We start from the raw sequence: 15460 nt of genomic DNA, 5'->3' as shown, positions 1-15460 counted from the left end.
AACTTTGTCCTGGCACAGACAGACACACTCTCACCCCCTCCTCTCAATGCCACCACACTTCCAGAATCTTCCAGAAAGCAGACCGTCTATGCCCAGAACTCTTGGTGGAGGTTCTGGGGCACTTATGGGGAGAACCAGCGTTATAAACTCCAATTTCTGATGCTACATCGGTCCCAACCCACAACAGACCAGTGCTCCATATCACAAGCACAGATCACAATCGCCCACATGTGGCTGGAGCCATGGACGGTGATATCTTTCTATCTCTTACCTCTCTTTCCCCATTTTTTTCTTTCCCATTTTCCTCTCTTAGGGTGATCACATCCTCCAGAACAGCTATATACCCCTTTTCATTTTTTTTTTCCGGTTATGGTTTCAATGGCGTTGTTCACTGTTTTATGTGTTATTTAGTACTGTTCTGCTTTAATCCACCACAGAGGATCTGTTAACAAGGAGCCTGGCTGCCTTGCCTCAGAGGCAGATCCCAGCAACTGCCCTCTCTGAGGTACAGAGTAGAAGCAGAGCAATGGGGCTCTTAATTTAGATGCCTTACTTGAGTGCTTAAAATTAGAAAGATGTAATTTAAGAAAACCGGGATTTGGACACAGAAAACAGGAATGTGTTTTCTTGGAGGCCATAACATATCTGACAGTATTTGTTGACAATTCTTTTCTTGAGTCCTGTCTGAAATCCAGAAATGTCAACTAGTTTTTTACTGTGTTGAACGACTTGTTGAATACTCACTCATGATGTACTCCAAAGTGTTGGATCAAATTAAATATTATTGATATATTGCAAAATATCATGAGGGATTTAAAATAATGGTCCAAATATTTCAAATTTAATAATAAAACTAGGCTCTGGAGTAAAAGTTGTTCTGTACATGTGTGTTTGGATTAATGATATTGCCCTTACATATTTTCAGATAAAATTTTGCAAGTCTTTAGAATTTAGCATCATGTCCTGATGAAAAATTCGTATACTCTACAACATAGAGCTCATGTAGAATGAGTCGAAAATTGACTGGTGTCACTCAAAAAGTAGCTGTCTCTGGGGAAATCACCAGTGAATATGTGTGGGTTTTCTAGAGATTGGAAGCCTGCAGCTGTTCTACGTTTAGATCAACAGTGTACGGATAGTGTAACGATTTTGGAGTGGGTTGTCTAGCTGGCTTTGTGACTCAGGCTTATTTAAAGAATAAATGCTTCAATAAGGGAAAAAAAAATTAAAAATCTAGCCGTGGGAGTGTGTGCTCCTGTTGAGAGTGGAGAAATGCATCAGAACTGTCCTGACTCTGTGAGGACTACGTGTGCACTTGCGTGCAGGGTCACAGCAGCCCTGCTCTCCTGCTCTGCAGGTTCAGAGGATGTGCTGGGGGGGAAATACAGGTTGTGTTTGCTTAGATGTTTGTGCCGTGAAAAAAGAACCTAGAGGGGTAAAGGCATTTAAAGAACAATGTAACCATCAGGCACAGGCGACATGAGTTCACAGAGGGAAATTTGTGTTCATCTAATCTGGTATCTTTCTACAAGGTCACCTGTGTGGTGGGTGAAGGGAAGGCAGCGGATGTAGTTTTCCTGGGTTTTAGTAAGGCTTTTGATACTTTTGTCCTTCATAGCATCCTCCTGGGCAAGTCATCGAGTAGCAGGATAAGCAGGTTCCCAGTGTGCTGGGTGAAGAACAGGCTGGATGGCCAGGCTTAAATAGGACTACAGCTACTGGTGACCATTTAGCTGTGGTGTTCCTCAGAGCTCAAGTCCAGGGTCAGCTCTGTTCCATGTATTTGTCAATGTTCTGGATGCAGGAGGTGAATGCACTTGTGCTGGTTTCAGCTGGGGTACAGCTAATTTTCTTCACAGTGGCTAGTACAGGGCTATGTTCTGGCTTTGTGCTGAACACAGAGTTGATACTACATGGATGTTTTTGTTATTGTTGGACAGAGCTTACACAGGGCCAAGGCCTTTTCTGCTTTTGAACTGCAATGTCAGCAGGGAGGCTGGGAGTGCCTGGGAGGCTGGGAGGAGGCAAAGCCAGGACAGGTGACCCAAACTGACCAAAGGGATATTTCAGACCATGTGACATCATGCTCAGGATATAAACTAGGGGGATGAAGAAGGGGAGAACATTTGGAGTGGTGGCATTTGTCTTCCAAAGTCATTTTACATTTGATGGGACCCTGCACTTCTGGAGATGGCTGAACACCTGCCTGCCCATGGGAAGTCATGACTTAATTCCTTGTTTTCCTTTGCTTTTGCTTTCTCTATTATACTCTCTTTACCTCAACCCACGAGCTGTCCAGCTTTTACCCTTCCAGTTCTCTCCCTAATCCTCGAGAATGGGTGACAGAGCGAGTGGCTGCTTGGGGCTTGGCTGCTGGCTGGGGCTAAACCTCAACAATACTATTACCACATTTGATATGAATTATATTCCCTCCTAAAATCTGAATAAGTGGAGAATGCTCAGGCCAAGGGTTTGGTTGAGTGAATAATGTATCTGTAAATTAAAATGAATGTATTGTGCTTACTTAATTCATGTTAAATAAGCAGTTCTCAAATGCTATCTTTTGATAAGTAGGAGTAATGTGACTGTATCATGCTGCCATTCCCAAAACCTGTGCTGTCCCTTGAGGTTCTGTTGATAGAAACAGATCTGCAGAGGAGAGTGGCAGAGATGTCAGTGACTGCAGGATGGATGCAGGCATTTTCAGGATTTTATTTGTTTTATTATAATTGAGTGTTCACAAAAATGTTAGACTCATAATTAAATTATAAAGACTTTGATCTAGGATTCATAGTTACTTTGCCTATCGAAGAACCTTGCACCATTTGGAGCTGGAACTAATAAGGAATTTATCTTGTGACGTAGCCAAGAGTACACCCAGATAACTACTCTGTTTTTCACTTTTCTCTCTCTTAATACAAAATTAATTTCATCATGATGTGATGAAAAACTAGTTATGGAGAAGCTAACTGTTGGTTCATTTCCATATTCATAGTTAAAATGTCAAAAAAAGAGATATGTATGCTTTATGATTTCCAAATTATTTCACCTTTATTTTTATTTTTAGTTGACAGCTCAGATGGTGTTGTGTACTCACTTGGCTGTCACAGTGTATTAAAGATTTTATTATTTAAAGGAGTTTGACAGGGAAAACGAACACAGTATTACAAAAGGAAATAAGAATGGTGATGCTGAGTGGCACCACAGAATCCTTTCTTGAGCAGCGGCTAGCAATGGATGCTGAGGCTGAGAAGAGAACATGAGAATGTGATGTTTCCACAGAGTACTTCCTCTTTCTCCAGCAGTTGTCCCTATGGATATTTATTGATCCCATATAACTCTATAAAGACAGTCATGGGGAGCTAAAGGCATTAATTTCAAATATCTATATCTGTTGTCAGACGGTGCAGCTGGTTTCACTGGGGAAATTAGACATAGCTCTGTGCCATTTTCTGCAACTGGTAACAGGCCACCTCCATCTGGAGCAGGGTGTTTGTGAAATCAAAAGATATAATGACTGGAAAATTTTGAACAGTGTATCTCAGAAGATAACTAGAATATATGACAAAAGTATAGAACAATTAAATGTTGTTCAGAAGCTAGAATAGGACTGTTGCACATAATAGTAACGAGGCAGCATTCAACTTAAATTGAAAACTTGCAAAACAAAAATTACAAACTTCATGCATTACTGTCACTGTGAAACGTGATGACAAAGTGCACACCACAAGTCAAGGACTTAACATTTATACAGACATGGCACATATAATTGGAGATCACAAAAATACCAAGTTCCACAGTTAAGGCTCAGGTTTCTGCACCCCAAGTACTATGTTCAGTTTCGGGACTCTCACTACAAGATAATGGAGTGCTGGAGTATTCCAGAGAAGGAAGTTGTAGCCAGGTAGAGCTTGGCCTCTGCTTCCAGACAACAAGAAACAGGACAAGAGGAAATGGCCTCAGGCTGCTCCAGGAGAGATTCAGATTGTATATTAGGAAATTTTCCTTTGCTGAAAGGATTGTCATGCACTGGAAAAGGCTGCCAAATGAAGTGGTGGAGTCACCATCCCTGAAGGTATTTAAAAGATGTGTAGGTGTGGTACTTGGGGACATGGGTCACTTGGGGAACTTGGCAGTGCTGGGTTAAGGGTTGGACTTTGATCTTGGAGCTCTTTTCCAGTCTAAAAGTTTCTCTGATTCCACTGCAGAAGGGTTAAATGACACACTTTATAAGTTATGCCAACACACACAGAGTCTCTAATGAGGGAAAATCACTGAGCATCTCTGTGCTCTGGGACTTCCTTGCATCTTTTTTCTGGGAAACATCTGACCTTGGCTGTGTGAAGGCACTAGATTAGACTAGACATAAGATTCTGATGAACTTATGGTGAATTCCAGCCCTTTTGTCTTGAACTGTAATGATTACAGGCAGTTTGACACCAGGCCTGCAATATGTAATGGCCTGAAATAGCTCCCATTTGAAGAATTTGGGGCTGTTGGCATTTAAGAGAGCAGCGGGAGGCACGGGGGAGGCTTCAGAACTTGTAGCACAGCGCGTCTGGAACGAGGGACCGCAACACCTATTTGTGCTGATGCTGCACTTGGTTCACGTCCGACTGGGAACAATCGTAGTGTTTGGCTACCTTGCTTGAAATTTCATCTTCTTTTAGGAATAAAAAAAAGAAAAAAGAAAAGAGAAAAAGAAAAGAGAAAAAGAAAAAGAAAAAGAAAAAGAAAAAGAAAAAGAAAAAGAAAAAGAAAAAGAAAAAGAAAAAGAAAAAGAAAAAGAAAAAGAAAAAGAAAAAGAAAAAGAAAAAGAGAAAAAGAAAGAGAGAAAGAGAGAGAGAAAGAGAGAGAGAGAGAGAAAGAGAGAAAGAGAGAGAGAAAGAGAGAAAAAGAGAGAAAGAGAGAAAGAGAGAAAGAGAGAAAGAGAGAAAGAGAGAAAGAGAGAAAGACAGACAGACAGACAGACAGAAAGAAAGAGAGAAAGAAAGAAAGAAAGAAAAGAGCGAGCCAAAAAACCCCATACGAGGCAGAGTACTCAGGGGAGCCCACCCGTGAGTGGGCTGGTGACCGATCCCCAGCACCCACCGCAGCTCCCCAGGAGCGCCACTCCCACAATTCCCCATCCCGCCCTCTCTCCCTCCCCACGTTCCCGTGCCCGGCTTTCCATGTCCCCTCCCACGGCCCGCCCCGCGGGCGAGGAGCCGGCCCCGGGCCCCGGCCCCGAGCTGTCCCCGCCGCCCGCCGCCGCCGCTCCATCCTTGCCTGGCTGCGGGAAGCGCCCCCGCCCGGAACGCGCGTCCCGCGGCCTCGCTGACCGGATCGAAGGGTGGCAGGTTTCCAGACCCAGCTACGGCGTATATAACATATCTGATTACATATGTAGAGAGAGATGTATATAGAAGGGTACTTATGCTGACCTCATAGTGAGAAACGAGCCAATTCCTGCTTGCCAAAGGAATGTTTTATGTGCAGGCACGCGATGCTCCTGTGCTGGCTGTGACAGACCCCGGCGGGGTGCGAAGGTGCCCGACCTCCGCAAAAGAAGCGACCGGCTCGGTGGTCGCTGGGCTCTGCACCAAGCTGCTCACCTGCAAGAACAAACCATGCCCAGGCCCTGCCGAGGCTCCCGTGGCAGCGTGTTAGATCGCAAGGAGGAATGCTTTACAGGTAGGTTTTGTTAGCTGTTGTCCTTTGCGTGTCTCCCCGGGTTTTTTGGGGGGGAATGGGATATACACAAAGAATGTGCCTGGATGGTAACAATGCTGTGTGTAATCAAAACAAGAGCTTGGCTGGCTATGCTTTTTTATTGCAGTGTTTTTACTGGTAATCTGTCGGAAATCTCCAATTCGGGTTTTCCTTGAGGAAAGGACACTACCAGATGTGTGTATGTGTCCTCTCTATGTTTCTGACAGTGTTAAGTCCCCTGCCATTTGAGCTTACTGCAGCTTTCCTAACTGCTGGGCCTGACAATGGGTGGGAATAGCACTTGCGTTCCTGGCCGTACCTGGAAGTAACACTCGTTTTCCTGGACATTCCTGCCCTGACGTGCCCTGCAGCTTGAGAGCAAAACTGTCCTGCTCTAGCTCCTCAGACTGATGCCTCACTACAGGGGTGAACAACAAAATCCCTTATTTAGGTAGTGAGGAGAGCCATGAATTAAGAGTGATTTATCAGTATCATTAAAAACTGATGAGGTTGCATAATGAAAACAAGTGCTAATATTAAGGACTTTTTGCAGATGATGCCACCAACCATTTTTTACCACAGGGTTGATGAATGAACCTAAATTACCAAGAGGACTTTCAAGGGCTAAGCCTGATGTTATGACTGATACATTTTAGGGAGTTTGGGCTAATTTATCAGTTGACCAGCCTTTCAGTTTGTGTTTAATATTGAGTCCAGTTTATTCACTGAAATTTAAGGATGTGTGAGTGTTGTTGGATCATGACCTAATTACCTGTATAGTTCAATTTCTGCACAAACTCCCTGAGGGTTACTTCTGTGCTACCTCATATGGATTTATGAAATTTAAATTTCGTACAATGCCCTGAGAAGTGTAACTTTTTATGCCTATGAATTTTATTGCCCTTACATTGGGTACTTTACTGGCGTTTACAACAGATTAAAAATTCTGAGCAGTGGGATGTTTCAGTGTTTCTAAAATAATTTTTGGTTATGCTTTTTCACACAGTCCTGCTGGTCTAGTGACACAGTTACTTCTGGTATGGTATCACTGCTAGAATTACACTCCAGTAATGATACTCAAAACTACTAACTTCACTCTAATGTTTGAAATAAAGCCAACTGGGTTACATTTCACTCAGAAATTATGTTATAATGTTGCTGAGATAGAGTAATTTTTATTGCTATTTTAATGCCTGTTTATGTTATAAAGTTCGTATAAAGATGAGAAGTACTCTACAGAGGTAGGTGGGTGTGACATAAGCTGTATTTATAAACACTTCCACAGGCTGTCAGCTGAGTTTCCATGGCTGAAGAGAAGTATTTTAAATTTTAGATTTCATCTCTCACGTGGCATGCTATAAACCACAATGGGAGCTAGGAGTATTAAGTGGAATTTTTGGATTAAAGAAATTTGCTTTCCCTTTCCACCCTAATGCCTATCTGTATTTAGAATTCGTAGCATTGAGAAGACCGACTTAGGAGAGGATGAACATGTCTTAAAATGTTAAAGAGTCTGATTATGCAGGAGTGTGCCTATGTGAATAATCCTTGCTGTCCTAACTGGTGTCACTGATGACAGAGGAATTATTTATGTGGGTTATGAACTATTTGTATAACAAAGAGTCTGCAATATTGGAGTCCCAACAATGTAGTAAAGCCGTCCTAGGAAAAATTCCTTCACAAGTTTTATTTTGCAGTTGTCAATTAGATGAACTTTTTCTTTCTGAGTGCAGTGAAACAGAAACTTACTTGATGATGTACACTCTGCTGAGCCAAACAGGGAGGGGTGAAGTTATTTATTAGTTCACCAAACTGTATTTACAGGATGCTGTCTGAACCCAAGATAAGCAATATGCACTTCATATTTAGTACAGGGTGTTTAAACAGGGCACAGTGCTGTGTCCAGCAGTCTCTTCATGGGACACTAAAATACAGTTGTTCCTGCAGCAAGTGCAGCCAGTGGCCAAATATCAGTGATATATGTTAAGTTCTGTAGAAATAAAATTCTCAACAGTGGGTTGTTTCTGTTTTTTTTCAAATAATAAAAAACTTTATCAAAGATTTCATCTCAATAGATTTGAAGTATTTTATTTTAACAATACTCAAAATATTTTTTCACTATTTAGAATGATTTCTATTGAACATATTTGGGAAATCAGGATTCATGAGGAACTGTTGCAAATTTATTGATTCATTGACATTCAAAAGAGTATTATAAAAGAAAAAATTCTATTAACATGCAGGTCTGGAACTACGACTAAGGTACTGAAGCTGCATGTTGCTGAATAGCAACATGCATCTCTGATACCTTTGTGTATGGCAAACTCTTCTCATTAGCATTGGAGATTTGACCAGATTAGAACTTAGTTTGATTTATGATCTTACTTTATTTTCTTATTTTGTTTTGAGTGTTTACAGATTAGATAAAACCCATTATGTACATATAAGAGATATAGATGCAAATTGAAGTACTCAATCTTGTATTAAAATGTCTCTAGCAAAAAAAAAAATAATATGTAAGTTTGCTTGGAAAATACCCAGTCATGGCATTAAAACTGATTTTATTTTTTAAGACAGTTGTCTTAGAAAGTATTAAATACACTTCATAAGCAGAATCAAAAGTATGAAGACTAATAAATGAGAATCTGAAAGTAGGTTTCCAGATCCATATTTAGAGCTTTACTTAGTGACCTGTTTTTCCAAAGGTGCTGAGCAGCTGTGTGTGTGAATTCCATCAGAATACTTGGCTGCCCAGTGCTTCTGGGAGCACACCTGCTACTCAGGGTCAGCATTGGGAAATTTAATGAACCCTTTCCCATACTTCTTTTAAGTTGATCCATTTTATTAAGTTGGTTGCATGAAGTACTGTTCTAGGACACCCCCATTTTGCCTGTCATCTGTCTTACCTAAGTTTTGGCAGAGGAAAGCCTGGCTTATGTAGTGAGGCCATTGAGGGACCCAAGATGTTGGCTGGCAGCATTGTGGCACTTTCTCTTGGCTGTGAACTGACTCTATTTTATGTTGCCTATTTCCATGAGTATTTTTAAACCAGAAACTGTGGTTCTATTGCAAGTTTGGCAAATCCTGTTCTTGATTTCTTCTTGATGGTAGCCAGAAGGGTTTTTTTGTTATTTTCCACCTCATTTTAGATGAAAATGGTCCATCACTGGAAATACTGACAGATTTTTTTTGTATCAAAAGCCAGAAGCAATATTTAAACACGAGCCCAAGCATAGAGAGAAAAATATTTTGTTAATTTATCTTGTTTCTTGTTTTCACTACATATATTTTTCTTATGCCTGTTGCAGTTTTGCTGTCTAAAGTATTGATAGTTTGCAATGTTTTTGCAGCATTTTGAATAAAAATTGGTCATATTATTACATAGTTTAGCTCTGGTGCTCCTTGAAGTCACTAATGTACAGATCATCATCTAGCATAGTGAAAATAATTTCTTTTATTATTTTATTTTACTAATTTTATTTATCAGTGTAAATTTTTTGATCCATGTCTCGCACTTAAATGCTAGTCCATTGTTGCTTTCTTTTCCTTCATTTATATTGCCACAAAATTTTGTCTTAGTTTTTGTTCAAGTAATAGCTGTACATAGCATATATTCATTAGTGACAAAGTTCTTCCATGTGTTTTTTTTTCTTACTGCTTTAGTGATATAAAACAACTTCTGGGGATGTAGCAAGCAATGTGACATTGAATCTACTTTTCTTTTCAACATCTTCCCAAATTACGTGTTCTTGTTGAGCTAATTTAGACATTAAACAATCAAAATTGCAGTCTTATGTGCAAGAATTTGTTATTATTGATTAACTTTCTTCAGTTAGAGTTCTGTGGGAACCAGCAATCTAAGCTGTAACATCAAAATACAGCAGTGTCTCTGCTTCCGTTTTTGCAAATGATAGCAGTAATGTGCAAAGCTTCCAAAATATGCTATTGCATATCAGAACACAGAAACTTGATAATTCAATGTCATATCCTTATCATTTGATAGGATAAAATTATAAGCTGATTACACATTTTCGTGTAGTCTTTGTGTGTTGTGCAGTGCTTACTTGGATTTTGTAAAGGAAAGTTGGATACAGTTAAAGGTTTTGTAAGTCAGTGACATTATTTGGACATTATACAATTTTCAAGTATCATATTTTATTTGAGAAGGTTTTTTTTCTGAATAAGAAGGGGGTTTCTGTTTGGCTTTGGTTTGTGCCATTTTTTCCCCCTTTTTGTTTGTTTTATTTATTTAATGTTGCAGTATGTTTACCCTGACTGAATGCTGTGCGCCTACCAAAACTACTCTTTCACTTCCCCCCTAAGCTGGACTGGAGAAAGAAAATTATGGAAGTCTCATGGGTTAAGATAAGGGCAGGGAGAGTACACTTAGCAATTACCATCACAGGCAAAAGACACTTGACTTGGGAAAATCAATTTAGTTTAATACCAGTCAAATTAGAGTGTGGTAGTAACAACTAAACCCAATTCTTAAAAAAAAACCTCTTTCCACCCTTCACAGCCTTAACTTCACTCCCTCCTTTCTCTACCTCCTCTGACTGAGCAGAGCAGGGGCATGGGGAATGGGGGTTATGGTCAGTTCCATCACACCTTGTCTCTGCCACTCCTTCCTCCTCACTGGAAGGACTCCTCACACTCTTCCTCTGCTCTACCACAGGGTCATTCCCACAGGAGACAGTCCTCATGAACTTCCGCAAATTGAGTCCCTTCCACAGGCTGTTGTCCTCCTTGGATCCATCCAGTGTGGGTCCCCAGTGGGGTCACAGGTTCTGCCACAAACCTGTTCCAGTGTGGGCTGCTCTCTCCCGGGGCCACACGTCCTGCCAGGAGCCTGCTCCAGCACAGGCTTCCCATGGGGTCACAGCTTCCTTTGGGCATCTCTCTGCTCCACTGTGGGCTCCTCCGGGGCTGCAGGTGGATCTCTGCTCCCCCCTGGACCTCCAAGGGGAGCAGGGGCACAGCTGCCTCACCATTCACCTTCTCCCTCTCCTCCTTCACTGACCTTGTGTCTGCAGAGCTGTTGCTCTCACACATTCTCACTCCTCTCTCACAGCAGCAACTGCCTTTGTGCAGTACTGTTTTGCACTTCTTAAATTCATTATGCCAGAGGTGCTGCCATTGCTTCTGGTGGGCTCAGCCTTGCCAAGCAACTGGTCCATCTTAACTTAAAAAAAAAGAAAAAAAAAAAAAGTGTAAGTTTTTGCTATGGATATGAAATAAAGCAGTGTTTTCAGTGTTCTGGACAGTTTGGTAATGGTGAAGATGCAACAGATTGATTTTTTTTTAATTAAAAATGTAAAAATTAACTATTTCAACATCAGAAAAAAAACGTTTATTGAGATCACAATTCCTATCTTAGTTTCTGAAAGATTTGGGTGGAATTTTTTGCAATTCTTTGAGAGAAATAGCAAAACAATACTGTTACCACTTTTGGCATGATTTCAGGCATAGGACTGCCTGAAAATTAGAAACAGGTATGTGCTTATATTCTCTCCACTGTGTCCTTAACCCTCAAAGGTTAAGGATCATTTATCTGTGTTCAGGGCAGGATGGAACAATAATAATAACAACTCTAAATTTTCAAAATCATCTGGGTCCCACTTATATTTTAATATATATATTTTGTGAAGTCTTAATAGCTTTAGAAAAGGCAATAGCAATGGAAGTGAAGAGTGGCATGTCACAGCAAAGACAGAGGGACCCTTACATCTCATGGACAATGCTGGCTTTTAGGATACAAGCAAATCTGGTAAAAGAAATCTTGCATTAATTTCTTGTATGTTATTCTGTCTAGTGCTCCTAACACATCAGCCAGCATTTGCTCTTCCCAAAATGCTCTTTCAAATGCAATGCAGTCTATCCTGTAACCTGGGTGCCTTCCATGTCAAGGAGCTCAGTTGTGAGCACATCTCATTGAGCTTCTCTACAGGACAGGAGGCTGGAGTCAGGACATCATTCAGGTGAGGTCTCAGACGAAGAAATTGGACATTTCTAATGCATCTTCCAGGGAAAGGCCTATTTTGATCTTTGAATACAGCAAACATTAGGCCAACACATTTCTGATTCAACAGCTTCAGGGGAGCTGTAGCAAGGGAGAGAGAGGCCAGTCTGTGGTGATTATTCATGCACAGAGAGACAGGTTCTGTGTCTGGACTCTTGGCTGAGCCTGGTGGATTATTCCAGTCCTTGCAGTCAGAGGCAGCTCATTTGGCATTATTTTCTGGTAACTTTCCCAACTGCCTCTTTTATCCACAAGTGCCAAGCTGCCGAGGACTGGAGTGGCCCGGTCTGAACAAGGCACTAGCCAGCCCATGTCTGTCCGTGTCCTGGTGGTGATGATGAGGGGGAATGGTTCCAGCCCACCCCATCCCGTTCCTCTGTCTGCATCTGCTATGCCTGGCCTTGGCTGCTGCTGCCTATTCCTGGGACAGAATCTGGCACTGCATGGCTGGGTGCAGAGGGTGTAGAAGCACTTCTCTTTCACCCAGCCACCCTGCCAGAGGCAGGCTTAGTGCAGGAAATGAAGGGGAGAAATGCAGAGGTACTGACCAGTGTTAAAATTACCACATCAACTGGACTCTGGTAACTCCTTGAAGGCCTTGTGTCACAGCCACAAGAAGTTCTGGGTGTCTTTTTCTATGGAGATCAGATAGGTTGTGCCTGAGAAGCTGAAAATGTAAATGGAAATTTATGTTTAGGATACATATATAGTTAACACAAACATATTTTTAAAACCCTGTTATGAACAGCCTGATTTGAGGAGTGAAGGTCTTACTGATGAGCTTTGTGGAGTATGCTTCGGGAATTAAAAAAGGTTTTCTTGATTTGAGTAAGAAGCATTATAGAACTGTAAAAACTATAAATAACTGTGGCAGCCTCAGCAACCTCTGACTAAATCTACAGGCAGCTCTTTGGCTCAAGAGCAGTAGATGGGATATATTCTTTATATTTACTGCAGTATTAAAATATGCATATTTATCTTTGAAGGGTACCATTATGCTGTAGCTTCATGTGTTTCTGTTGGTAATTAAGCAGTTACGATTTTTTTTCTTCAGGAACTTTTGGGTTTTAAAATATTATTGGAATCTTCTTGCTGTTTCAAATGTAGTGGGTTTTCTTAATTCCTTCAAATCCCCTGCAGCCTTTTAGCTCTAGGAAAAGCTAACTCTGTGACAGAAAGTCAGTTCCTTTTTCACAGTACTTCACTCTTTGCTAATTCCATTTTTTGGAGTAGAAGATATGCCTATAAAAATAGTGCAAGCTTCTGAGCTTGAGGATTACTGAGAAGAATATGGAGGTTTCTACAGCTACTCTTTACTTTTTGTATTTTTCCTTCATTCAGTAAGAATGCCAGTTTTGTTTGTTTGTTTTTAAGGGGACAGAAAAAAGCCTATTCCCTTCAAAAAATCATATTGAAGTGAGATACTATTGTTCATGTGTGCCACTCCCCTCTAGTGAACAGAAGTGGAATTACTTCATGTCATGCCATGCCATTGACCCCCTAGCTGCTACCAGGTGATAGAATTTTTCTTCAACTTTCAATGACACAGAGTTATCTTTCTTTGAGTGGAACAATGTGAACTTTATTCTGCATTTTCTATTAAGGAAGAAATAGGATTTCATTGCAAAGCATGCTAAATTTGTTTAATCCTGTCCTTTGCACGCACAATGCCCAAGTAAATATAAAATTAACGACAGCAAAACTGTACTAGTTATTGCTCCTCTATCTGCATATTCCTGAGTTTCAGTAAAAGTTTCATGCTCGTTTCCCATTTACATAAATGAAGCATTTATTTTAACAATGTTTACTTTTTCCTTAACAGTTGAACACTTTTTTGTGTAGTAATCTTAACTCCTCCATGACGTTTGCTTTATTAAAACTTTGAGTAATTCATACCAAAGCTTGAGTTGTTTGGTCACAGATAGGTGTGCAATTGTAGATAAAAAATATCTATCCACATATTTTCACTTTCATGTTTTTGTTCAAGACTAACAGAGGAAAGGAGTGTTACAAAAATGTTGTGTATGTGATGAATATTCTGTCAAATGTCAGCTAACAAGGTGTCATGGGTTTTGTAAAGAGCATATTATTCTATTCCATCTGGGTGGAGCAGAATTGCTTATCTTTGCCCAGATGGGTCAATGTCACTTATCAGATGGTGGAGTGCTACTTATCTCTCTTCCTTGTTTCACTACTTCCGTGGGAATGTCTTCTGCTAATGGACCATTAAGAGCTCACCAATGACATGACACATTACATCGTACTATTGTAAGATGCTCCACACAGGGAGGAGGAGCCAAACCATCTTCACCTAGATAAAAAGGAGCCACAGTCCCACTAGGTATCCAGTTTTTCCACTGGATCCCTGGAGGAAGACCAGACCCATCTCACCATTACTGGACCCTGTTTTTTTTTTTCAACAAGACCGTCTCTACTCCAACAGAACCACATCTGCCACTCCAGGAGAGCTTACTTTGGACTGCTTCCGACACCCTGACCAACAGGGTGTCAAGTTGTATTTCTGACTCTGTCAGAGTTTTTTTTCTAAAATTTCTTGTTTGTTTATTTGTTTACTTATTCTTCTGTGCTACAACATCTGTACTGTTTATATCCCTAGTAAAGAACTGCTATACCTGTTCCCAAAATCTTTGCCTGACAGCCTTTTAATTGCAAATTTATGATAATTTGGAAAAAGAAAGGAAGGGCTTACATTTTAAGGAAGATTACAACCCTCCCTGGCAGATACCTGTCTATCTAAACTAAGACAGATTTTGGCACCCAACGTAGGGCTGGAGGGCATTGAGAGGAGAAAGGAATAGCAGTTCTTTGGTGACCTAAGTTCTTGTGTATAGAAGGCTTGTTGGACAGCATCATGTGGTCCACTTTTCCCTGGTTCGGGTGGCACGTGGTTGTGGCTGTTTTTCTGCCATTTGCAAGCCCTTATCTAAATATGGAGCCCATAACTAAAGCTACTGTGACTGTCATCTGGTTTATTTTATGGTTAATATGGTAAAGAACTCATGGATTTTTAATTTCCTCTGGAAGGCAGGCACATGGATTCAGGGCTATCGTACACTAACTGTGTGTTTTTGGAGTTACTTTAACAATGGTACCTACGGTGAGGAAATGACACCGGGGGAGTTTTTTTCCCAACCCTTTACCCACCTCTTTGGGTCTGCCCCACCAGTTTTTGAAGGGTTTAAATCCTCTCGGAATGCTAATGATATCATACAATGGCTGGTGCTGCTAATAGGCGTATTCTATTTAGCATTCAGAGATAAGGGAAGATTGACCTGGATAACCACCCTGATACCTACCCCACAGAATAGGGATGATACCCCACAGCCTGACTCTGCCCCACAGCCTGCCTCAGAAAGGACCCACCCGGATTGAGTTGAGGTTCTGGTAAAAGAGTTCAAGCTGCCTCAGAAGTAATTAGCACGAAAGCACAACTCCTCCTGGTACCCCAACTACCAGTGCTAGAGTAAATGTTTAAAGAAAAAGTTCCCTCTACCCACCATGCCACTGACAACACATAAAACAAATAGAATGCCCTTATCACACAGTGCGCCCGCATTGAAAACCCAAATCGCCCTAAGATTTTAAAAGTAATTACCAACTAGCCAGAAGGTGAAAGCTTTAGTCTCACAGTAGAAAAGCAAAAACAAGCGACAAGAGCTGAAAAAGCTCCTCCGTACAACCAACTGCCAGCAGAAAAAAAATGCTATGCTCTTTTCACTGACAGTTCCT

General features: G+C 40.9%; 1 protein-coding gene across 1 annotated transcript in view; it reads left to right on the top strand.

Moving 5' to 3' along the window:
- The first annotated feature begins 5413 nt into the window (after window positions 1-5413).
- The window catches only part of RANBP3L (RAN binding protein 3 like), a 35951-nt gene continuing 25904 nt past the window's right edge, over window positions 5414-15460 (top strand). The window contains exon 1 of the mRNA XM_066181061.1: window positions 5414-5673. Within this exon, the coding sequence (XP_066037158.1) occupies window positions 5610-5673 (64 nt within the window). The 5' untranslated portion in view covers window positions 5414-5609. The remainder of the gene's footprint in view (window positions 5674-15460) is intronic.

Source organism: Chamaea fasciata, unplaced genomic scaffold (assembly GCF_029207755.1).
Source record: "Chamaea fasciata isolate MVZ Bird 193981 ecotype frontalis unplaced genomic scaffold, bChaFas1.0.hap1 SCAF_4, whole genome shotgun sequence".
In the NCBI taxonomy this organism is placed as follows: Eukaryota; Metazoa; Chordata; class Aves; order Passeriformes; family Sylviidae; genus Chamaea; species Chamaea fasciata.
This window is presented reverse-complemented; position numbering and strand designations above follow the sequence as displayed.